Source organism: Aptenodytes forsteri, unplaced genomic scaffold (genome assembly GCF_000699145.1).
Source record: "Aptenodytes forsteri isolate BGI_AS27 unplaced genomic scaffold, ASM69914v1 Scaffold414, whole genome shotgun sequence".
Classification (NCBI taxonomy): domain Eukaryota; kingdom Metazoa; phylum Chordata; class Aves; order Sphenisciformes; family Spheniscidae; genus Aptenodytes; species Aptenodytes forsteri.
In genome coordinates, this window is record NW_008794579.1 from 791,188 (window position 1) to 817,236 (window position 26,049).

A 26,049-nucleotide genomic window follows, 5' to 3' on the forward strand; every position below is an offset into this window, starting at 1 on the left:
CCCAGTTCCCTCAGCTGCTCCTCATCAGACTTATTCTCCAGACCCTTCACCAGCCTCGTTGCCCTTCTCTGGACACGCTCCAGCACCTCAACGTCCTTCTTGTAGTGAGGGGCCCAAAACTGAACACAGTATTCGAGGTGCGGCCTCGAATACTGGAGCATATATTTTGGGGAATCTTGGAGCACAACATAGGTTCAAATACTGTCCTTTAGGGCTTCCTCATCAGTTATCTGCCCTTCAGTTTTCTTGACAGACCATGTGAAGAATTACATTCACTCTGTATTGAACCAACACCATATTAGCTCCAATATCACATATTAAATCAAATATCATATACTGGCTGCATATATATCACCACTGAAATTTCCTCTGTCACTCCTTCCATTGATGAAGATGGCATTATGTTGTGCTTTTATTATGCTGAATTTGGAATACAAATTAATCAATACTGATCAGTCCTTATGTTTCCGATGAAAAAGATCACATGGGGACAGTGAGTGATGGAAAAAGACATGCTGCTAGTGCCTATCATGTTTTCCTTAGTACTTTTAGTTCTGGCTGGAGGTTTTTTCTGCTCCGATGAAAGAGACAGGAGTTTCTTCCTGTAGAATTGATGGAAAACATCTTTCCAGAAGGTATTATTTAACAATGCAAGACTTCTTGCTGTGTTGGAACACAGATTTCAGACTCCTTGGAATTCCTTGCTTTTCCAGTGCCATCTTCCAGGCATAACTGTCATAGGCACAGCACTTGCTTCTGTCAAAGTACTGAGCAGAAGGTTTGTGTAGGGCCTTTCCACCCTGTTTATAGGGCTTATTGTTATGGAGTTTTCACCATATTTCAAGAATCTTAAACAGAATTCCTCATGTTAATTATATCACTGGCCAACCTGCACTTAAATATTTTAGAACTTTCTTGCTACAAACTTTGTCCTTAGGTGCAAGACATACTTGAGGAGGTTAAAATACTGAAGGATCCTATTTTTACTTTTCTTTTTATTAAATCTGCTGATCCCCAAGACTGGTGCTTGAGGGTGTGTGGTCGGTTCACTTTGGATGGCTGCCAGACCCCCACCCAGCTGCTTTCTCACTCCCACTCCTCAACAGGATGGGGGGAGAAAATAAGATGAAAAATCTCGTGGGTTGAGATAAGGGCAGGGAGATCACTTACCAGTGAGCATCATGAACAGAACAGACTCAACTTGGAAAAAATTAACTTAATTTATTGCTAATTAAAAATAGAGTAGGATGGTGAGAAACAAAGTCAAAAAATAAACTGTCTTCCACCTAAACCCTCCCCCCCGCTTTTTTTTCCCAGTCTCAACTTCACTCTTTTATTCCTAACTTGTCTACTTCCTCCCACCAAACGGCACAGGGGGACGGGGAATGGAGGATTGCAGTCAGTCCATAACAGCTTCTCTCTGTTGCTCCTTCCCTCTCACACTTTCCCTGCTCCAGTGTGGGTCTTTCCCACAGGCTGCAGTCCTTCACGATAAACCTGCTCCAGTATGGGTCCTCTTCAGGGCTGCAGTCCTTCAGGAAAAGACTGCTCCTGCATGGGTTTCCTCTCCACATTCCCCAGATCCTGTCAGGAGCCTGCTCCAGTGTGGGATCTCCATAGGCTGCAGCTTCCTTCGGGTACATACACCTGCTCTGGCATGGGGTCCTCCACAGGCTGCAGCGTGGATATCTGCTCCACTGTGCTCCTCCATGGGCTGCAGAGGGACAGCCTGGGTCACCATGGTCTTCTCCATGGGATTGAAGAGGAATTTCTGCTCTGGCACCTGGAACACCTCCTCCCTCTCCTTCTTCTCTGACCTCGGTGTCTGCAGGGCTGTTTCTCACATATTTTTTCTGTACTGCTCTCTCTCACTAACGTCTGTGTAGTGTTTTACCCTTTCTTAAATATGTTTTCCCTGAGGTGCCACCATCTTGGCTGGGGGGCTCAGTTGTGCCCTGCGGTGGGGTGGTTGGAGTTGGCTGGAACTGGCTGTGTCTGGGGGCTGCCCCTGCAGCCCCCACTGCCAGCACCTTGCTATGGACACCCAACACACTCTGCACAACCAAATCCTCTAAACCACTCTGTCTTAGATATCTAAAACATGACTAGTGAATTTGGTGTGCCTCAATTTTTTTGGTTTTAGCTTTTTCAGTGTGTGTTTAATGATAAGTTCCAAAGTCATGACCCTTCCTCTATGAAGACTGGAAATTTGCCTGTGTACAAGAAACTCATGTGCCTGGAGATGCCAGTCACACAGTGCCAATGTCATCCAGTCTGTCCACAATGGTCCACATATCGAGTGGAAGGCAGAGATCACTTTTCCAGAAGCGACTCTTTTAGAAAGGTATAGATATAGAAATATATACCTTTTGGAAAGTTATACATATATAAATAAAGCTATATAGATAGACAGATAGTGTTCAGATGGTATATTCTATGCCCCTGAAAAGAAATCCCTATAAAAGGATGCAGTCTTAGCATTATAAAAAAAATTCCCTTGAAGAAATTCACTGTTGATAATCATACTCCATAATTAACCAATACCATTCATCAGCTAAATGGAAATACTATTATCTAAAATGCTGAAGTTCAAATATAATGCTTGTAAAATCTCCTGTGTAAGGTCATCAGAATATACCAAAAGCCATACTAGCAGTAACCAGTCATCCAAGCTATATTATTATAAAATTACTTTCCTGTTAAACACTTTCGAAAGACGTGTTACGGTGTTCGTCTGAAAGCCATGAATGTCTTCTACACAGAGAGAAAAGGAACTAAGTAATGAAGTCGTACAATATCTAAAGACATTGTCTGATTCCATTTTATCCATTTTATTATAGAAACATAGAATCATAGAATAGTTTGGGTTGGAAGAGACCTCTAAAGGTCAACTAGTCCAACCTCCCTGCCATGGGCAGGGATGTCTTCAACTAAATCAGGTTGCCTAGAGCCCCCTCCTTGAATGTTTCCAGGGATGGGGCATCCACCACCTCTCTGGGCAACCTGTTCCAGTGTTTCACCACCCTCAACGTTATGTTACTCTTTGTCTTATTTCTTATCTTGAAATGCAAAAAAATTTGTACTCTATCACAAAAGCAGAGTCTTACAAGAGCCCATTACTTAAAGTAACCTATACCTTTTGATGAATGGGGTTCTTATGTTGTGATACAAAGTTAGACTATAGTACAGGGAAATTAAAAAAAAATGAAAAAAAAAGCTGATAACAACCAAATCCAAATGCTTAAAAGGCAAGAGTTTTCTCTAGTTATGCATTTTTAAAAGTTAAAACTCTAGTTATGTCAGATTTCCAGCAATGCTGAAATATATTTATGTGAATTAATGATCTGTATGATTAAATGACCTGATTTCATCCTATTTAGTGACAATATCTTATCAACAGCAGGATGGAGTACTAGAATAATTTGTAAGAAATATCTCAGCTGTACCATAGATAATTTTAATGGATTATTTTAAAACTGCTGAAAGGAGACGTCATATGAAAATAATAGTTTTAGTGTTAAAATTGACAACATATTAAGACAATGAACTGCCTGACAGTAACTAATAAAGCATAAAGTGTATTTCCATAAAATTAGCACATACAAGTTAAATGTGTATATTTTAGATTTGCTAAATACATATAGTTCTTCTGATTTCTTAACAAGGAAGAGCAATCCTGCTTCCCAAGGATGGAGGAACTGTATATGTAAGTTTGAAAACTAAATAAAAAAGGTCATTTTTTGGTCATTTTAACTGGCTGCGTAGGAAGCATTTTGGGTAAATCTGGGTAGCTATCTAGAGAGAGAAGGCACACCTAAACTAGCACCAAGGATCCAGGTGAAAGTTAGAGTTAGAATTCAGATTTGGAAGAGCAGAAGCCAGTGATCAGAAACCTCAGCTCAAAACTTTCTGCCGTCAGCATCATTCTGCAGTTCATATTAACAGAACCAATTATTTGACTAACTTGTGGTATTAAATATATTGTGTAAAAAATCACTCTGGAGCAATGTAGAACTTGCAGCAGATTTCCTAAATCAAAGTTCATTGCTTTAGCCCTCAGGCCATCCTTCCTTTCAGCTTTTATAGATGAAGAATTTAGTTTCTAAAATGTGGGTTTTCTTTCTGGAATAAAAAAAAGAGTTTGCTGTCATGTTTAACCCTACCAAGTCAGTTGCATTTTTGACACTGGATAGGTGGATGAAAAAGGAATCCAGCATACTCTTCCCAAATTTAAAGTTTTCCAGAAGTGAGAGTTCTTTTCAAGTGTTTATGCACTCCTCTATTACTCAGTATTGAATTCTTATCCATTATATTTAAATATTTCAGCAGTCTGAAGTCATCAGGTATTTATTCCAGCTACATCCTTATTAAAAGTATGTAAATATTCATTACAAATTATTGCAGGTCTTGGACTAGGAATGTCTACACCATGACATTTTTTAAAAGTTTTGTTTTATTACAGCCTTAAATGGACTCTGAAGATAGAGAAATACAGACATATATATTCAAAAAAAGCATACAATTTTTTGAAATGTCTTTTTTTCACTTTTAAAATTGTTCTTATATTCCCCCAAGGTTCTTCTTCTAAGACTAAATTGAATGTGTTTATAGGATGCTCAGTGGAAAACAATGAATGGATTTCATACAATACAACACTATACATTCCTTACTAAAAATTTCAAATTACTAATACTTGTTGTTTTGGCATCATAAATAGCTAAAATGTATCTCTAAGTTCTTCATCATTCTTTATTAGTTTATGTTCACATGCACAGACTTACGAGTTTGCCTAATTTCAATTGAAACAGAACAGATATGAAGACTGATGTGCTAATTTTTCTCTTACTTTGCACTTTAATATTATTTCTTACATTAAAAGATGTTTTGACAAAAGATTTACTATATGAACTGCCAATGAATCAAAGTAGTACTTTGGTATTTGTGTTACTGTTGTGACTGTAGAACTTTTTAGTGCATCACTGAATCCAAGCTAGGCTAATCTGCTGAGCCATCAGAAGGATTAATACTGAGGTTCAGCTAACAGTTTTCAGAGGTAATCTAGTTTCCTGGCATTTAGGTAGAGAAGACACACCTACTCATATTGTAGAGAGAATGTTTTCTGCACATATGATATATGAAATGTGAATCGGTAAAGTAAGAATTCAGTAAAAATAATGAAAATTTCAAATTTCAGTAACAGGAAATTTTTTCTATAAAGAGGGCAGAATTGGATCTCTAAAAATAAGAAGCATATTTTAATAATTTTGTTATTCATTACTGTAATGCTTTAAATCTATCAATGTATCTTATTTACTTAAATATTTTTATGTGATAAATTATTTTCCACAGCTATATTGAAATTTTTGTGATGTGTATCTTACTTTTCTAAGGGTAACAAAAATCATTATTTTGTTTTAGATAAACAAAAATTATTCTGGCATTATTCACTGTTGTTTTAATGATCATATATAGCACAAATATTCCAGAAATTAGATTTTATTTTAGAAGGTTCCTACTGAAGTTTCCTATTGATTTATGCTTTATTTAGTAGTGAAAGAAATGAAGAAAATGCTTGCAATTTTGCATGGCATCAAGATCTCTTATTGTTATGACTGATGTAAATAAGTTTTTTCACTAATATTCTATAGAGTAATTGAAAATGAGATAGCAATATCATAAAACATTAAAAAATAGGAAATATACTTTACATGCTTATTAAAAACTTTAATGCATCTATTTTTAAATCAATATTTTATTTTTTTCTCAAAATGAAAAAAATCTGCACTCTTATGGAAAAGTGCAGGTGCTGTGCTAAATTAAAATACTTCTGTCTTTTGAAACATAATAAAAATATATTTAATACACTGAAGAACATCAGCATTGTAAGAAAATTCTCATTTTGGCTGCATCCAACAGTGTGTGTTCAGTATTTTCTATATAGTAATTACTATAAATGTATATTACTATATAGTCTATATAGTAATTACTATAAGTAATTACTATAATTACACACAAGTGTGCAATGTTAGTGTGCCTTGGTTTCTAATAACACAGTGACTATTGGTGATGGAAAAAGCCCAACAATTTTGGAATTTCCAGTGGAGAAAATACTGAAATCTTCACACTTACATTTATGACAATTTCTAAAAATAGAGACTTTCTTGGAAAGTTCATACAGACATAAACATGGCAGACTGGAACTTGGTCTGTTGGAGGATTGCCCTGGTAGTTGAAGGATTGCCCTGGTAAAGCAGAGGTCCCCTTGTTCATTCTACATGCATTTCCCACTTTAAACTCTTTTTTTAAATAAAATAAAAATGGAAGACCACAAGTCTCAATCAAAAACACTTTGATCAGTCTATAAATCTTCTCTGACAACAGAATTCTCTTAACTCCAGCCAACAGCAATGTGTTAGTAGCTCTTCACTTCTTAAATATAGTACTTTATAAAGACACAATATCTGAAAGAGCTTACTTCAGTATCAGAAACAGCATAACTATTAACATAGCTTTCTTGTCGGGTTAATGAACCTTGCTTGTTAATCAGGCTAATTAGCTTGCTTTCTTCAGATCCAACCAAATGGCTACACCACACAGTACAGTGAAGAATCCAGCCTTTCATCCAACATGTTCGCATTCTCATTGGGGCAGTTACGCATTTCCAGACACAACACTATATATCATGTGTAACCGCATGAGCTTTTGAAAAAATATATATCTTGATAATAAAAATTCCTACTATTACATCCACTTTACATCCACTTCATAAAGAAACTGTATAAGATAAAAGAAGATACAAAACACTCTTTCCTTTCAAAATATATAGGTTTACTATTTATGCAGCATCTCTTCACTATTAAACCATGCCAAGATCCTTCATTAAGCTATCTTCACCCACTGCTAATACAAAACTCTTTAGGAGTCCTTCCAGATTTATCTTAGCTTAGCATTGAGAGTTTCTGAAGGGAAAACTAAAAGGAAATTAATCCTTTTCCTTCTAAATTGAACGTAACGATAACTTATGCTCTCATATCCCCAAATAAATGGCGTTTCTGTTATGGCTTAATTTGAAGAAAAAACTCATTAAATTTTAATGTATGTAACTCCTAACTATGATCACCTTTAAATATTTTAGTTGAAATTACAAAATAGTGCTGCTCACTTTTGACATGGCAGAGGTGATACTGACATATTTCTTGCTCAGCAAAGGTATCTTAAGCTGTATCTAGTAAAATAGAGTTACAATTCCTCATAAAATAATAATTTAAATAAAAATAGAAATAGAACCTCCACTGCATATAGAGGAAAGCTCTTTATGTTCATTATTTGATAATATGAAAAGTCTATTTCGGGAAGACATCACCATGCACTTAAAAATAAGATGCAGCCAGAGACTGTTTCAGACAACAGCAGGCAAAGCAGAAAAGTGGAAAGATAACAGCCACCTACTTAATGAATAAAAATGTATTACAAAGGAAAACAGGCAGTGAAAAACAAGTTATTGGTGGTCTAGTCAGACAGACAGTTACAGATACAAGTATTTTAATTTACAAGAACTTGATCATTAGGGTATATCCAAATTCTCTGTGCTTCCTTGTATTTTGTTACTGAATACATGTGATTTATTAAATGTTTTTATTATTTATTTATTTACTTTTACTTACTTGCTAAAAACCAGCAACTACAGATCCTCTGATAAGCAAAACTTATTTTTTTCAGAAATCCAATATGACACTGGTTGTCAGTTTAAAGTATGGAGGCATAAATTGTCATTTTTCACTTAAGGATTAGCTTGAGTTAGCTGCCTTATCTTTTGAAGTGATACTCTTGTTAGAATGAAGCTAGCAGTAAAAATATCTAGTAATGTAGCGACTTTGTTTTCAGGCAATTTACAGACATTATCTATTTAATCATTGCAATATCTTTGTGAGATGGTTACATTTGTTTATTTATACCTTCACCTAGAGAATATGAACTGGGATATTAATTAATTTACCCAAGGGCACAAAGGGAATCTGTATCGCATTTAGATTAAAATCCTCCTCTTTTCAGCTCATTGTTAGGTATGCACACCACTACACAATTTTCCCCCTCTCTAATTCAGCTTGCCATCATATTAATATGTAGCTGCAAATAGTAATGTAGAAAGTCGTAACTCTTTTCAAAAATAACTAGTCATTTCTACAGATAACCTCTGGTTCACTGTGAGTTACTTGATCCTTTGACTGATGATGATGAAGAATCACTGCTATCCACAGTATTTTAGTAGAGTCAATAGAATGAAACTCATAGTGTATGTGTGTCCATTACATAAACCTCATTGTTCCAGATGAATACCTGGATTAACCTCAGAGGCACAACACAAAGGAATGAATAGTCACAGACACTCAAACCATACATGCACACACACACCAAGAATGATAATAAAAATTAATTGGATAAGGCCTCTCTAGAGAGTGACTAACTTTTCTTTAAAGAAAGAGGCACAAACGACCTCCTAAGACAACGTCACAACAATTTTCTTTCCTATCACTGACACACATTTTGCTGGGTGAAAGAGATCTTCTTTCAGATCTGTGGAAGGAGGTGCAGGATCTTTGTGTCTAAAATCCACTGTATGTAAGTGTTAGGGAACACCAATGGGAGTTAAACATGGGATAGCAAAGCAGTGCCTTGAATGTGAGAATCTCCATCTCAGAAGAACAAAGGAGATAACGTTTGTGTTAATGTTTAGCTACAGCCCTTATTCAGTAAAACACTTGAACACATGCCTTCATTTGTCCCAAAGAAGCAACAAACATGAAAACATCATCTTACCTTTGAAGTTATAACTCAGTATTGTCTTCAGTTCCCAGCTCAGCAGGATACCATCCTTACAGCATTTAAGGATCTCTTGATATTAAGTACATTAAATTCCTCTTGAAATCAGTTGCTTTGCTTGAGAGGGATGGCTGGACACTTGTGTTTCACTACTCTGACATTTCCAGGTTTTACTGATCACTATCAGTTTCTCTTCTAAACACCCCTGTAGTGTAAGCCTTCTTAGACCATGACTGTATAAAATTAGTTTTTCTGACCTTATTTTCCATAGTAACAATGAGCTCGTAAATGCATGTGTCAAAAACAAAAACCTTTTTAGAATTTATCAGTAATTTCTTATCCATATTTATGAATGAACTTACCAGTTGTTAAATCTCTATCCCAGCCTCCTTTGGCAACAATGATTATAAAAAATGGAGAAAACCTCTTGGTCAAAGGATTTCTAAGGTCAGAAATTTCTAGGCCACCCTTTTCTATGTTTTCTTAGTCAACATACGATAACATGCAAAATCCCAAATTATACAATGTGTATATAATTAGCAAAGCAAAATCTTCAATGTTGTATTTCTTTCTCCCTTTATTTTGCTGGGTCTTTTTACACCATGTGCTTAGTTCAGTTGCCACCTGACCTGATCCATCTTGGATGTCCCTTATATCATGTACCATATCTTCCAGCCTGATACCTGATATCTTGGATACTTAAGGGCACTTCAGATGGCACAAAGTGCACATGCTCAGGCACCAGTTTGAGGTCATACATACTTTAGAGCAGTTTTCAATTCTTTTAGGTGTGAGTAATGTGGCCAGCAGAACAGGATTCCAAAGACTGGAATTTTGGATGTTTGCTCAATTTCAATATATTTTGCTGCCTAAAACCTACACTTTTTTGAAGGAATGTGTTGCTATAAGATGTCTATAGAAATAGACACTAAATAATTGGAAATCTCCAGTTCTGTCATATTTCTTTACCAGTATGTTCCAGTACTACAAGTACTTTTTAATACAAGAAATCTGTTATTTATAAAAATTAGTCATAGGCAAATTGTCATGGACACTCATCGAGAAAATTTTCTTTTTTATTAGTCTAAATAACTACCTTTCAAAATGTAAGAATAATGTTTTCACCATACAAGACTTTATAGCACCCAAGTAACAAATATAGAACTCACACACTATGCCAAACTAGCAATTGTATAAAAACTATAAATGCTTACCAAAGGGGCAATTGCATTTGAAGCCATTTATCTCCTCTTCACAGGTTCCTCTGTTCCAACAGGGTCTGTCTAGACACTCATTCATGCGAACAGAACATGTTTCTCCTGAAATTTTAGATTAAAAAAAAAAAAGACAAATGTGCTGATGTGTTCAAATCATAGAGACATATTTGTAATGAAAAAAGACTATGGGATTGTCACAGTCTAAATGCTGACCCCACTGTCCAAGGTGCACTTACTGAGTACACAGGGATACTGATAGATATCCTGTCATGAATTTTTCTGCTTCATTGGTTACAAGACAGTCCATTTTGACAGGCAATGTTGGAAGCATGACAATCAGGAAAATAGAAAGCTTTCCTACTGAGGGTATGCATAATCCTGGAGCTTTTTTCCATTATACAAAATTACTATATTCAGGCAATTTTTGTTCAGTTGTGTCAATCGTTTTCTTTCATTTCACTCACTGTCTCCTTTGAAAAAGAATGGCAAAGTATCATTTCATATGAAAATCAGGCCAACACTAATTTACAGACAGTTATGTGTAACGGTAGAGTTCAGCTTATGTTCTACAGAAAGTTGTCAGTACTATGATACCAGATGTTTCTCTTTCTCCATGTAATACAAAAGAGGAGGACGATCAAGTCACTGAACAATATTTAATGAGGCAAAATACAGATGACAGGGAATGAAATAATTAAGAGCAAAGGTAAGAAGTATAGTGAAATTTAGATTTGTAATCTACAGTAGGGGTTGCTTTGATTTGTAACAGGAAAAGCTATTTCCAGCCACAGGAATATGGAGGCAAATCATACGTGCAGTACTTATCACAGGTCAGCAGTGTACAAAGCATGCTGGGCTTTCTGTGAACCTCACAGAAGAAGATAAAACCAAAACGAATGCTGAAATTCCTCTGAATTCTTTGCACTGTGGAAAATATTTGGTCTCTTATCTGCAGCACACATACATGCCCTCTCATACAATCATATGAACCAAGACAGTCAGCTCTCAAAACCTGTATTTTGTGAATCTACTAGATATAAAAGACCTTCATTGGAGAAGCCCATAGTAACACTAAGGTTCTCTTCCACACATAAACTTATGACAGAGTGGCTCCTATTAGGGCTTTTTCCTGCCTCTAAACATGCTCTGCATTTTTCATAAGACTTCAAGATATCTGGATGAAAAGGGCGAGGCACAAGAAGATACCAGGAAGAGTTCAGGCAACTCAGTAAACTAAAAAGCTATCTACTAGCAGCAGCTGCTGAGTGCTGCTTAGAGTGTGCTGTGGCACCAGTGAGGAATACAGACAGTCAGGACTGGCCAAAATATAAATCCTTTTCTAAGTTCTTTTAATTTTTTTAAATTTTCTTTGAAGTGCTGATAAGGTAACAGCACTACGTGCAACTTTTCTGATCTAATTCTGATATTTTGCTTTCCTTATGTTTTCTAGTTCAGATCCGTTTCCACAGTTAAGTCCCTGATTATCGTAGGTCTCTCTTGAGGAAGATAAATGGAAACGCACTGGCATCTGTTTTCTTCTTCTGCATAGACAAGTGGAGAGTAGCGCAGAGTTTCTTCTAGAAGTAAATTATCTGGCCACAATCCATGGGTAAAACTGTAGCATATACAAGAAAAACTCCTTGAAACAGATTCTTTCACCTCCCTTGAGCTGTTGTGTACTCCTAATAGATAAAAGGTTAAAATAAAGCAAATGCTTTATTTATTCCCCAAATTCTAAGGGAAATAAGGGAATGAGATCATCTTCATTTACTCACGATATCCAAGATTTGTGAACTTCTTACTGCCTTTTTGTGAAGATGAAGATGGCTCTGTTTTGCTCTTGAAGCAGCAAAGGTATCTTACTGAACTGGGTAGTACCATAATTTTAAGACATGGCTGTAACAGGTGTAACTACAATTCCTTGTGAACTGTTCTTATCCATCTTCTTTGAATTTCTTTTCTTTTTGGGGTAGGAAATTGGGTGTGGCATTCAGCAGGAAAATGAGTCAACTACATGTAGGCTTCTGACTACAGAGCTATACTTTAAAACTGAGCATTTAGGGTGAAATTAAGTTCCCTAAATGTCAGTATCTAATGCAATATAGGATATCCGATACTCAGTCTCAGGAAAATAGTCCTTAGGTGATGCAATGGACAATAAGCAGAGACAGTTGCAATGGTTTTATAACGGTACCATAAATTGGTCGTTCAGGCTGGAAATCCTGATGGGATGGTAGGAAACAAGAGAAAAGAACAAAGACACAGAGGGCAGCTTTCAACTGAGGACTATTTCCAAAAAGGAACAAAAATTAGCATGTACTGGGCAAGGTGAACACTTTGAGGAATTCAAAAGCAAAATGACACCTGACCAAAAGGTTAATTCTGTGGCCATGTTTTGACTGAACTATATGAAATGATACAACACCTGGGGAGTCCTGAGAAGATGATGAAATAATGAAGGCTAGAGGAATTTGGGACATGAGATGAACATTGGAGCTTTAGCTGTGTTGAGGAGTAGTGACAAGTGACACAGTGATTGTGTGTAGAAAAGGTGAGACAGGAGTCAAAGCCATTCTCCCATTCCAAGTCTGACAGGAAGCATAATGATTCTATCAATATGAGAAAGGATGCAGAAAAAGGTAGTTTATTTTGCATCTTCATTTGGAAGAAAAGAAGTATCTGCTATAATGTATAGCTAGGAAATTCTCACCAGTGGCATCAGAAAACGAATTTCATTTCTGATATCATGTCACTAACCCACCTTATTTTAAGACTTCAATGAATACAGGTTTTCTTAATGTATTAATCTATATTGCAACACTCCATAGATTAAAAGATTTAGTTCTAATTTAGACAATTAATCCCAAATGTCTAAACTAATGCTGTACAGTAGAGATATACAAGCTACACTTCTTTAACAGAAAACTATCTGGTTTCAGGTATTTTGCTTTTATTTACCTATGGCCATGTTAGATGTGTATGAATTCCATTCTTTATTTAGGAGAACAAGGAAATGGGGAAAAAATCCCTACTCTGAAAACAAAAGTGCTGATTTTATGCTGAAGGCTGTTATTACAACTAAATTACTTCAGTTGACAAAGAAACAATTACATGCCACTCAGCCTCATCTGAGTTATCAAGCACTGAGAATACCTTTCTCATAACTGATGAAAATATTTGCGAAAAACACTGACTGATTTACAAGTTGTGTTAGCTAACAGTACTTGCAGAATGATTTAGAAAGATATCAAACTTTCTGAAATATTTCAGTTGAAAATGCTGTTAACACATTAAATACAGATAGTTCACTATTTTTTTTCCTGACAAACTTGCCGTACTGTTGACATACACAGATAAGACTTTAGTTTCTATGCATCTCTGTTACCATTCCTTCAAGATCACTTTTTTTGCTATCTAGCCACTGAAAAATATACTATTTACAGATATGAAAAAATTATATTATTTTTCATCTAAAAGTTAACAGTGCGGTTTTGGTAATTCTGTACATCTCCAAAAAGGCTAGGAGAATAACATTTTTTTCCTATGAATCATGTTAAAACTTGGAAACGCCTTCATGTTTTAGTGCAATTTCTGCCAATCAAATGCATATGTAGTGAAAAGAAAGGCAATTGATTTTTTGTGTACTGTAGACAATAACTAGCTCTTCTGGTTATGTGCATAACATGGAGTGCCTTTAAACTGGTAGTTGCACCTGACAAAAGGCATGTCCCAAAACTTCTTGCAAACAGTTGCTAGGGTAATTTAAGAATTCATGTCCTCAGAGTACAAAGGCAATATATGGACAGTATTTTTTTAAATGTTTCAGAAAGAATCAAAGAATCGATGAAACTACTGTGAGACCATATTTTCTGAGTATTCGAGACATGAATATGCTGGACATGTACAGAGAAGACTTTTTTTTTCAGTATGCAGCTAATCTTTGAAATGGATGATGAGAACCTTCTTTGAACATCAGATAAAAATCACTAATTGGCTACAAATTACTTTCAACATCAAAGTATGTTAATATAAATATTTTCTGGGTTTACATTTTTAAGGTTAATATTAATACAACACATCCAAACATAATTAGTAGTAAAATGTAATATTTAATTAGTTATTTAATAAATCATAGCTTAGGGTCTGAATTCCTAAACATTTCTAGGGATCATGTCACCAAATTCTGAAGTACAAAGAGAATGTTAAAACTGATCATGAGCCGATTCTACTTCTATTAACTCTATAGCGTGTTTTACCCTGTATAAATTTACAGTGTTCTTAAAATATATAACAAATAATTGCAGTTGCTTAGGAAAGTCTGTCACTTTTGCAAATTGCATGGCCTGATGTTTAATAGTAACATTTTTGACAGGCACATTGATGATACGCAAGGGACAGATTATTCTGCAGGAGCATAAAAGTCTTGAGAAGAGCCTAAGGACCTGAGTAGGTGCGTGCTAAAAGATTTGGCAAAGGTATTTAACCCTCCACCAGCGTTACTGATGTAACTTACTCTGTTTAAAAAAATCATACTATTTTAGCAAATGGAGAGGTTCTGAAGTTTTCAGGTAAATAAAACTGGAGATCAAAGACAACAAAGAAATATTTCTTTTCATAAGTATAATGAATGAAGCTTCACTGAATATTCCTTCACTCCAAAAGCAAGAGCAACTCTGTAAGATCACTAGATTGAAAGTTTGCACCTTTCAGTTGTTCAAACTTTGGATGTTTTATTTCTGTTTAACTTAAAGAGCTTAACTTCACACTTTATCTGAACTAATTGAACTATTTTTAGATTTTGCAGAATATCCACAAAACTCATTTTTGGTTTGTTATCAGAATAAGTTTAACTTCATATCATTCTCAAATATAATATTCAGACATTAGAATAAAACTGGAATTGATTTGAGAGCTTATTTTCTCAATGTAATACACATTATATATAAGTATCTCTTATTAATTGCAACCACTATTATTAACACCTCTGTCTGAATTACAAAACACATGCAAAAATGTCAAAATACAAAGTTTCATTAGCATACTGTTTATACCAACCTTTGTTTTATAGGCATGATGGAATATAAAGTTTGACAATGCAAAGGCAGACAGAATGACCACAATTAATAAAAAGATGTCTAAGAATATTTTTTTTAAACTAAAACTCCTTACTTGAGGAAATATTACTTCAAGACATAAGCTGAATCTTTCTATTCCCAGATCAGATGAAAAGCAAATGATTTAAAATTCTACTTAATGTAATCTTAATGAAGTACTGCTGAAAAAACAAGAGGGGTTTTTAAAGTTCAACTAATATCCAAAACAGTAACAATATATTTGAAGGTTGTCTTCACAACACTCCTGCCTTACTGTCCACCATTCTGTAAAATATATATAAATGTAAATCATTCAAGTCACGTACCTGAGAACAAATGGTGTAATTTTGTTGCTTTCTAAGCAACATAAGTTATTGTGTTAAATGAGAGGTATCAGCCTGAGTAACATTTATGCTTACTTTGCAGAAAATACAGTTATGAAAAAACAAGACAGACTGTCCAGGTGTGGCCTTAGTGAGCTTAACTGACATTTCCCTTTCTCAACTTTGTTGCTCTACACACTTGGTCATTTTTTTCTTTTATTCAAGGTCTTTTCTGTGTAAGAAATTGCAGTAGTTAAAAATCCAAAACAATTTTATTTTTTATTTATTTACTTCATACAGTCTAAACCTTTCTATGAACACTTATTCTAGATTGAAAGTGATTTATATGATGTTGTCTTAAACCACTTCACTGGCTTAGCTTCTTTGAAAGAGTTTTAACTCGGAGAAAGTCTGTGGCTCTTCAACTGTAAATTGCCAAAAGCCCAGCTCATCTCTTTCCAGGGGCTTACACTGTATATCTGACAGGCAGGTTGCATTGGCACAGGGTGCCAAGGATAATCAGTCTCCCCTAGCAGAAAAAGCCAGGCAGAGCCCCCACGGAGGCTGCACTACCTGATGCCCTGAGTCGCACACCCAACCCAGCCTTGTTTGGTGCTGGAGATGTGGGAGCAGATATGAACTGTACTCACAAGATGGCTTTGCCCCATTAAAATAGTAACTGTATGAATGGAAATGGAAGCAGGTAATGGAGAAAGGGCATGTGAACAAACCAGCTGAAGCCAGTTGCCTTCCTTTGTGCAGCAGAAATAATAATTTCATAATTTCCGGTGATGCTGCTAAGATAAGCAGATATCAGGGCCCTGAGAACACTAATAGGCCCCAATTGCCGTAAGCAGCCTCACGTGGAACCTTCCCACACACCCTGCCCATTGTCCAATGAACTCTGTTTCAGCTCAGCTCTACTCAGCTGTAGGCACCCAGATCTGGCCCGAGCTATTCCATAGATGTGCCTGTTTCCAGTCCTGCTTCTGGCCCTGTCTCAAGAATGGACTTCAGCCCACACTGTAAGTAATTTTTCTCTTTGGATGGACCCCTTGTACATACATTGTAGCTTTGCCTCTGATCCTGTTTCCTACTGCTTCTAACTTGCTTCCACGGATGGACCCTGGACCTGTTCCATTGCTTGTGATGCCTGGGGCTTGTGAGGTACCCTGTTACCAGCCCCTGGCTCTGCCCACCCTGTTTAGATGCTGCAGGACTGTGCCTTGCTTAGTGATGGCACTGCCTGCACTGGGGTTAACCTTGGATCCTGGTTTGCGGCTCCCCTCATGGAGCAGCCTTGCTCTTGCTGCTCCCTGTTAACAGTGTCAATCTTCATTACTTATTAGGGTGTCCATCAGCTGTTCTAGACTTTATTTGTACAAGGGGTTAAGTGTTTCTAAACTTCCTGTGTTGAAAAGGATTGGTTTTCACACAACTTCATGTTTTTTCCTTCAAGATTTGTTTTTCTTAATGGCATCAAGGATATACTCTTCACATGTATCACAGAAGGGTGAAAATATTTTAAAAAACATCCAAACAATTTAAAAACAATTAATAACTTACTGAAAGTACAAACACTTAAATACTTCTTCAAATAGACTCCAAATGTTAAGTGGACTTGTCTGATGTATTTGTGCAATAAAAAAAGTAAAAACAAAGCACAGAATTTTAAAGTAATAGAATGATATTAAAAATGCCCACATGCCACTTTCCTCTTTTGGACAAAACGAGAGAATACTGAAGAGCATCATATATAGACTATATAAATGTCAAACTCAAAAAGCCACTGGAAGGCCTACATTGGTGATGAGCCTTAATACTGTTATTTGTTACATACGCATAAGTAAAGCAATGATGGATGAGTATCTTGCTATGTGAGATACAGTATATATTCAGAATAAAAAGATTTTCCAAATCTTAACTATGCAATCAATATCATATAGATACAAACCCTCAAGAGAAACCAATGAGGCAATATTGCCTATCTACTTAGAATTCTCAGCAGCTGTCTTCACATTTTTGTAGGCATCTAAACAAACAAGAGCTTTAATGAAGGATGTGTTTGGATAAAGACAACCTTTTTTCAAATAATTCCTAGAAGAGCTTCTTTTAAACCAGAAATGAAGCACAGTGCTATTTGTTTAGAAATACCAGTCATCATGAGAGTTGGAATCAGTTAATGCTGAACTCTCATGTTTTGAGATAGAGTTAACACAAAGATATGGAAGAAGGGATAGACTGGGAATGACTTTGAAGCTGAACAGAATTACGTTATGTTTGAAGAACTGAGCCAGGAGAGGGCAATATAGAGGGTCGTCACATGGTCAGAAGGAAGGGATAATTTTGTTGAAAAAATTATTTACTCAATTTTTAAAGATCATACTGCAAAATTCCAAGTTGGACATAGGCCAATTTCTCTTGTAGGCAGTGGAGAGTACTCCAGACATCTACAAAATGTCTCCATATTACAGTTTCCATCACAAGTACAGTTTACAGTTCAAAAGGAAAGACTGTGGTACATGATGTTACAAAGTATTTGTTCTTACTGTGCAAATACCCAAGACTTGGATTTTTTATGAACTTGTTTTTTACCAAATCAGATCATGCTTTTCATGTTGACAAATCCCATTACAGTGCCTGAGGGGTCCCTACCTAATAGAATGTAAAGAATTTGAGAAATGCTGATAGACATCAGATCAATCAATCATCTAGACAGAGGAGACAGCTATGTGTTGTCCACGTAAAATTTTGCTTCTGAAATAAAAACTGATTCTAATGTTTATATCAAAGGTACCCAGGGATTTGTTTATTAGCAGGAGAGAAATCAAATTGGTGACTGGGAACTCATGGCTTATTTACAAATCAATGAATCCTAGTACACAAAGTATGATAGTTCCCCAAATACGTACAGAGTCCTGAGCAAAATAAGTTCTGTTTTACCCTTTAGTTTATTTACTATTGCCTTTGATATTTCATTTGAAAGTGAATTTACTATTTATGAAGAAAAATGAAGTACATCTGGATATGTAATAAAGTTGAATTACAGAGAAATGACATAACAAACACACACAAAAAAAGAAAAGAAATAAGAATAAATGTGTTTCTTTAGTATTACACTGAGATACTCTTCACTGATTCATAACGTGCAGTTATGACCAAACTTCAAATCTGTTCTGTGCTGGAAAATATCCCAGGATCATAAAATGTTGGAGACTATATGAAAATGGAATTGCTAGGGTAGTGATAACATTTTTATAAGTTTAAACAGCCTGTTATTAATTGTTTGTGGTTTATACTCTCTGAAAAATCAGAATTCAGTATATTCAGTACATGTGATAATGAGTTACACTAAATGACTAATATTGTGAAATTTAATTTTTCTTTGAATTTGCTTCTATGGGAATGCTATTATACAATATGTCATTGGGTGATAAAATTAAAAAAAGTATTTTCTAGTAATATATCATTATATCATTTATATAATCAAGTCCTCGTTTTCACAGTCACAGAATGGTTCAAGTTGGAAGTGACCTCTGGAGGTCATCTTATCCAACCCCTCAGGCAAAGGTGGCATTCAGTACCTCAAACTTTTCCATGTCTGGTGGCATCAGGTTCCTATCTCATTGAGCAATAGGCCCATATTTTCCCTACTCTTCCCTTTGTCACCTGTGTCCTTGTAGAAGCCCTTCTTGTTGTCTTTCACATCCCTTATCAGATTCAACTGCATTTGGGCTTTGGCTTTCCTAACCTTATCACTGCATGCTCAGATAACGTCTCCTCCCAGGTTACCTGTCCTTGCTTCCATCCTCTGTATGTTTTCTTTTTTGTGTTTGAGTTTGTCCAGGAGCTCCTTGATCATCCATGCAAGCCTCCTGGCATTTTTGTCTGACTTCCTGCTCTTTGAGATGAACCACTCTTGAGCTTGGGGGAGGTTATAGGCTTTCTTGGGCCCCTCTTCCCTCCAGGGTTCTAACCCATGGGACTCTTCCAAGCAGATCTTATACCCCACTGTATTGTCCCTGCAGGAGATATTGGGGTGGTTGAAGTCCCCCATGAAGACCAGCAAAGTACAAAATAAGGGTTGACGTTTCAGCAGCAAAATGGAAATATATCATGTTAGATTTTGTACAGGTGAGCCAAGTCTTTTTTTTCTCTTCGCTTGTAGTCAGACATTTAGTTCTGCTATCTTAATGGAATTTAGGCTACCTGAGGGACAATCCTCCATTTTGTTACACATTTATTAATAAATGAGCATGAAGAGGAAATATCATCTTTTATTAAATGTGTATTCAAATGACCAAGAAATTATATACTCAAATTGAGGACAACAAATCTGCAGCTGTATATCACATACATAAGTGTATGTATATATGTAAATGAATATAAACATATTTGAAATTAAAAATGTTAGTGCTGAAATGTTAAAAGTAAGTGTAGCTAGCCAGAATTTATAATGAAAAATTAGCACTGAAGTTATAATTACTTAATAGCTCAGCACTTTGGCAGTGACCTAGAAAGATCCAAATACAGGTGTTATCTCAGTGGTTTAACTGGGACTCACAAATCTATTACTACGCATGCTCCCTGAATTGGAGCAAGAACCCTCAACAACTTAGAAGAATAAGCTGCTAATTAATGATTACTTAGTACAGATGACACTGTTGCATGCTATACTATTTATTTTTGTCTTTGTTAGTGGTAGCATACCACAGATTGTCAATGAAGATAGAGAAGCTTTCAGAGCATTAATGTTTGTGCTCAGTGATATAGACTAAAGGCTGGGAATGCAACACTTCAGTATTGCTGAATCCAAAATGATTTTCTGCCTCCCACACATAGTCTGAGTATCAGGGTATTCACACAAAACAGAAAATTAGAACAAAAAGGAATCACGTTGTCAGCTTGTGTGGGATTCATCTAACCCAATGCAGAAATCTGCAGCCCATCTCATCCTAGAACAGATGTCTATGATAGGGCATCTGCCTATCTCCACTGAGTAGAAGGGGAGTCTGAACAACTCACTTAAATATAGCTGTTTATATTACATACATGCAGAGAGATGATACTGCTGATCTCATGCTTAGATTTTCCTGTTCTGTACCAAAACATTTGTTCTTATCAGCCTGTGTATGACTAAATCCATGACACATAAGACTGCATAACAATGAAAATAAAAATAATACAATTAAAATTGTGTTTTGGAACTTGATCAATTTTTTTTGCCAACGACATCAAAGCTCATGCTCAGAATTGTACATTTAGTGGAGAGAAGGTCAGCTGAGGAACAATTAGGAGACACAATCTGAGTTTCCATGCTAATTCAGTTAAAACTCTTGTAAGTCATACAAACACACAAATATAGACATATTTGTGTATATATATAAAATTGTTATTAAATGATCATATAAACATCGCTTACATAGAATTGGACAACAACACCTGTAGTACAAGGCACTTCAAAACAAAAAAACTTACCTTTGAACCCAGCAGCACAATGACATGAAAAGTGGCCAATTAAATCCATACAGGTAGCTCCATTTTTGCAAGGTGAACTTGAGCATTCATTAATTTCAACTTCACAGAAGGGTCCTTCATATCCAGGCACACAGTTACAGCTGTAATTATGCAAGTGGTCCTGGCAGAAACCATATTCAGAGCACTGGTTTCCAATGCAATTGTCTATATCAAGTTCACAAAATGTGCCAGTGTAACCAAGGGGACATATGCACCTGTTATTGAAATAAGAGGAGAAAAAAACCAAAACAAAACACAAAACAGTGTCTTGAATATATAGGTCAATAATGACTAATGATGTTAACAATATTTTTACTTTGAATTACTCACACATAAATGGATTGCAATTTTTTCCAGTCTTCTTTCTTTACCTTTAATTAGTCACTAAGTAACTTTGTTTCACATAGACTGCTTGCAATAATTAAATGGAACTGCACAATAATCAAAATTCTAGCTATTTATATGGGACAAACTAATAACTATACAGCTTTTAATATCAAGCTTTCAGTGACAGTATTCACATAGAAAATTGGTATAAACTATGAGTATTATGTATTTTAAGAATTTATTTTCTGAAAATTTTTACTTGCTTGCTACAATATCACTAAAAGAAAAAATAGTATTACATCCTGCTTGCTCTGGACATAAAATCAGTATAAAAATGCTTTATTATTAGAAACAAAGGTTGCAATTTCTGTCTGTAACTGAAAAAAAAAACAATCTATACAATTTTAAAGAAATCATGCAGGATATTTTTTTCCCACAATGTAGGATGACATATAAATTGTATAAACTGGAGATGACTTTTTCATGCTTCCCTTTCTCCCAATTTTCTTTTTTTTTTAATGTGTGAATGAAAACAAACCTGGATTATCTCATTATTGATCCACATCTCATAAAATTAGAAAATCCCTTGTACTTGGCAATATTTTCTTTGATTGATCCTCTCCTTATCATATCGAGAGGTCTCCTCACATGGGAGGAGATAATCTTACAATAATCTTACATATTCTTGATCCATAGAGATGTTATCTAGAAGCTGGAAAGAACTAACATGTTAAGGAAGCCCTGATTATAGCAATTTTCCCTACTGATCCATCTGGTAGAAAGGATATTTTTTTCTTTATTTTTAACAGAAGTGAATGTTCATGTGGCTGTTTGTTTCATTCCTTGATTATTATTCCTGCATTTTTATGTTAGACTCATGGAAATTTCCACTTAGATATTTTCGTATCCCTATCAAATTTCCAATGGGATAATTGTAAGTCAGTAGGAAAAAAAAACATGTAAGAATCTGTGTACAGAAAGGATCCTATAAAAGTTAGCATGATGGTAGCTATTTTGAATGTCATTTCAGAAAAGCTTTTTGCAATATAACTTTTGGACTAAGGAAGTTATAACCATATCTATCACTGGTATACTTTCTCTGTTCAGTTAGGCTCTAATTTTACCTGCAATTCTTCTTGGCAAGCAAGAATTTGAAAGACCAAAGAACTTTGTCTATGTACAAACTTTTCTTTATTTAACAGAAGTTAATGTTCATGTGGCTGTTTGTTTCATTCCTTGATTATTATTCCTGCATTTTTATGTTAGACTCATGGAAATTTCCACTTAGATATTTTCGTATCCCTATCAAATTTCCAATGGGATAATTGTAAGTCAGTAGGAAAAAAAAACATGTAAGAATCTGTGTACAGAAAGGATCCTATAAAAGTTAGCATGATGGTAGCTATTTTGAATGTCATTTCAGAAAAGCTTTTTGCAATATAACTTTTGGACTAAGGAAGTTATAACCATATCTATCACTGGTATACTTTCTCTGTTCAGTTAGGCTCTAATTTTACCTGCAATTCTTCTTGGCAAGCAAGAATTTGAAAGACCAAAGAACTTTGTCTATGTACAAACTAGAGATCGTGAAGGGCAGAATACTGTGGGAGCTCCATCTATCATAATACTAATGAAATACTTCTGAAGAAAAAGGAAGAGGGAAAAAGGATATGTATAAAATGAATAGCTCCTAGTGTTTAATCCAATTAAATATTTTTTTTCCTCCCAAGGTAATCTGTGGACATTAGTACAACTCTGAGAGTTCAAAAGTAGCTTCAGAGCACATAGAATATTAGGTGATTTTTCCCTTTCATGTTGTGACAAAAAGAAGCCTACAGTAAAGAAGCTATCTTTATAAGGAGATAGTGTTGGTTGTTATGTGGAACTCTACAGTGGACTGAGTTTGGAGGTGGTTTAGTCATTTTCTTATAATTAAAAAGCTTTTAATCTATGGAAAAGCCAGGTACTATTAGAAAATAAAATGGTTAATTCTTTAAACATCAAAATCACCAAGTGATTGAGCCACAATCTTTACTTTTTATATGTGTATAAACAACAGTCAGCTGCTTTCCTTTCCACTGGCTCCTTGTAGGAAGGTCCAGGCTTCCCAGTCAGACTTTTGTCAACTTTGTGTCTTCTTGATCCCTAGGAAATTTTTTCATAATACCTGAGGCCTGGCTTTGTGCTCCTTCATGTCTCAAGGTGCATCTGTACAACAGTTTTAGTTCGAATGAGGAGAAAAGTTTTATGATTAATTTCCTGGCTGTTCCAAACAGCAGTGTTTTTTATCATGTTGCAGAGCAGTATCAGAGCATGTAAAATTGATTTATTTCAGTTAAAACTAAATCAGTAGATGTGGTCCTTGGAGTACAGCTAATGCACACCAACTGCTAATGGGCTTTTAGTCAATGGACCAAAATAGAGCTTGCTTGAAGTAAGCCCTCCATATCTTGTATAGTGTGGTTGTGAGTTCTGCAGCACCGCCATTTTTGCTTTACAGATTCATTGCTAGTGTACTGCAGTACCTACTCAAGTAGGTATAGGTACTGTATTCTCTCTTCCAACCTCAGTCACTCCTTCGGAAAGGAGAAATCTTCCCCTCTTCTTGAGAGCTCCAGCTGATTCTGTTTCTCGCTTTTTAAAGGAATGAAGTTCACACAAATCATCTCATACATTTGCTTTACAGCTAAATGTAAATGTTGATTTACATCAAATTTCATTATGCATAAACATGTAAAGCACATGCACTTTTAGTTACCTTTTGCTGCACAGTTTCTGAATCCACCAACAGTAAAACTTCAGTATGGAAACAGCAAACAGTCATACTAATTTTTCTGGTGCAGTTAATAATTTTATTTCCTTGGTTAACTATTATGTAGTCAATTTTTTTTTCTTTTTCCACAGTAATGATTACTCTGTGCATTGTGAAAATACAGCTATTCAATCATTCTTTGAAAACGTGGCTCTTACAATTAATATTGAATAGAATATTTAACTTACAGCTCTCCTTAACAGGAAAGAGAGGATAAAGAGAAGGAATTTTCTATCATTTCCTTATTATTACTGGTTGTGTAGCTTATCTTCAGAGACCACAGGAGAACTATACAGAAACAGATGTAATGGAGAATCTTATAGTTTCAGTTTTACGCTTCTGATTCCATACTACAAGCAATGATGTTATGAGTATCATATTTTTCAGTGTTTCAGTGTCTGAAGAAATCTAAAACAACTAAGAATGGAATGTCCTTTTTTTTTCCTGATGAAATTATAACTGGATGAATTTCAATTTAATATGGCTCATCTCCTGCAGCAGATCAATTAAGCTCTTGTTTTTTTTAGACTCTTCATTTCATATTATTGCTCAGGAAAAATAAAACAAAATCATGAAGATTTCTTTTGTCACTTCAGTGTGAAAAGTTTGCTTGGTTTAACTACTAAGTATAGGTTACTGCTTTCTTGAATATACAGAAGCTGTTGTGGGTTTTTTTCTTCAGTGTAAACATGATTAGAAAATGACTTTGAAACTGGATCTTCATGTCATGTGAAACAAAGTGGCTGATTTACACACCTAGTCAAGCCCAAATCTGTGGCAGTGGCCTAAAACAATGTAAAACTACAAGCTAATGGTGCAGAAAGAGTTTTTTTTCTGTTAGTGTTTGCCAAACACATACATTAATGCAAATAGGAGTATTCTAGTCCTCTTAATAACAAGTTAATTTCTTACTGTGTGTTGAGGATTAAAACATCTAAGAATCATTCATTTATTGTTTATAATCCAGACTGAGGTTAAGAGATGATAGGATCCAGAAGTTCAATAAATTCCTTATAAACATAATTTATAATGATCTACAACAAATTTAATGGCAGGTTTACAAATAACTTTAGTACAAGGCTAAAATATTTAAATAAATAAGTTAGTAATAGTCTTTATTTAAAATCTGTACTTTATAATCAGTCTACTTTTCAATAAAAATGGGCCATTTTTACATGGTAAAAGTCTAAACTAGTCAGGTCTAAGTTTGGTGCATTTTTTGTGAATTTAACAGCATTAACATATAACAGTTACCACTTACTTTAATGCACTATATATTCAACAGTATTATGTACAAAGCAGATACGGATTGCACTGTGCATATTTCTTAAATTTAATGTATGATAGTGTAAGTGCAGTTCTATGGGCTTTGGATATCAGCATCTGACTGCATTTATTTGTAGCTTTAACATATTTGTAAGATTCTAAATGATCCAAGATGTTTAATAGATGTTATCATTTCATCTCTAAGTCAATCTATGAAATGGGTCTTGAACACAGTTTCGTTAAAAACTGTGCTGGTGTAACACTGACATAGCTGAACTTCAAATATCTTCTCCTGTCTGTCTTTGAAATCATATCAGGACCAATGATCTCTAAGTAATTAAGTCTTTTACACCTGTAGTAGGAAAAATACCATCACCACATTAGATTTTAATGAATATGACCTTGCATTAATACTTCAGCAGCACTAAAATACTGAACATGATTATCAAAAGTTTTGAATCATGGATTGACTTTCAGTTTTCATTTGCTGCAAAGCTAAAATTCTTCTCTACAATAAATTAAAAAATAATTTGTATACAGATATATACGATACCAGAATTTTTATTTGAGTGAATCTCTAGCTCAGGAAACATGTTTTTTGCCCTTATCAGAGGGATGCCTCAGCTGTGTGCTGACACATCAGTGCAGGGGATCAGCCTTGCCATGGCCTGAGC

The 26,049-nt window shown here is 35.2% G+C and overlaps 1 protein-coding gene across 1 annotated transcript in view; it reads right to left on the reverse strand.

The window, feature by feature from the left end:
- Window positions 1–26,049, reverse strand: part of LOC103893362 (protein eyes shut homolog) — a 949,231-nt gene that overhangs the window by 763,295 nt on the left and 159,887 nt on the right. The window contains 2 exon segments of the mRNA XM_019470252.1: window positions 10,035–10,139; window positions 20,932–21,185. Of these exon segments, the coding sequence (XP_019325797.1) occupies window positions 10,035–10,139; window positions 20,932–21,185 (359 nt within the window).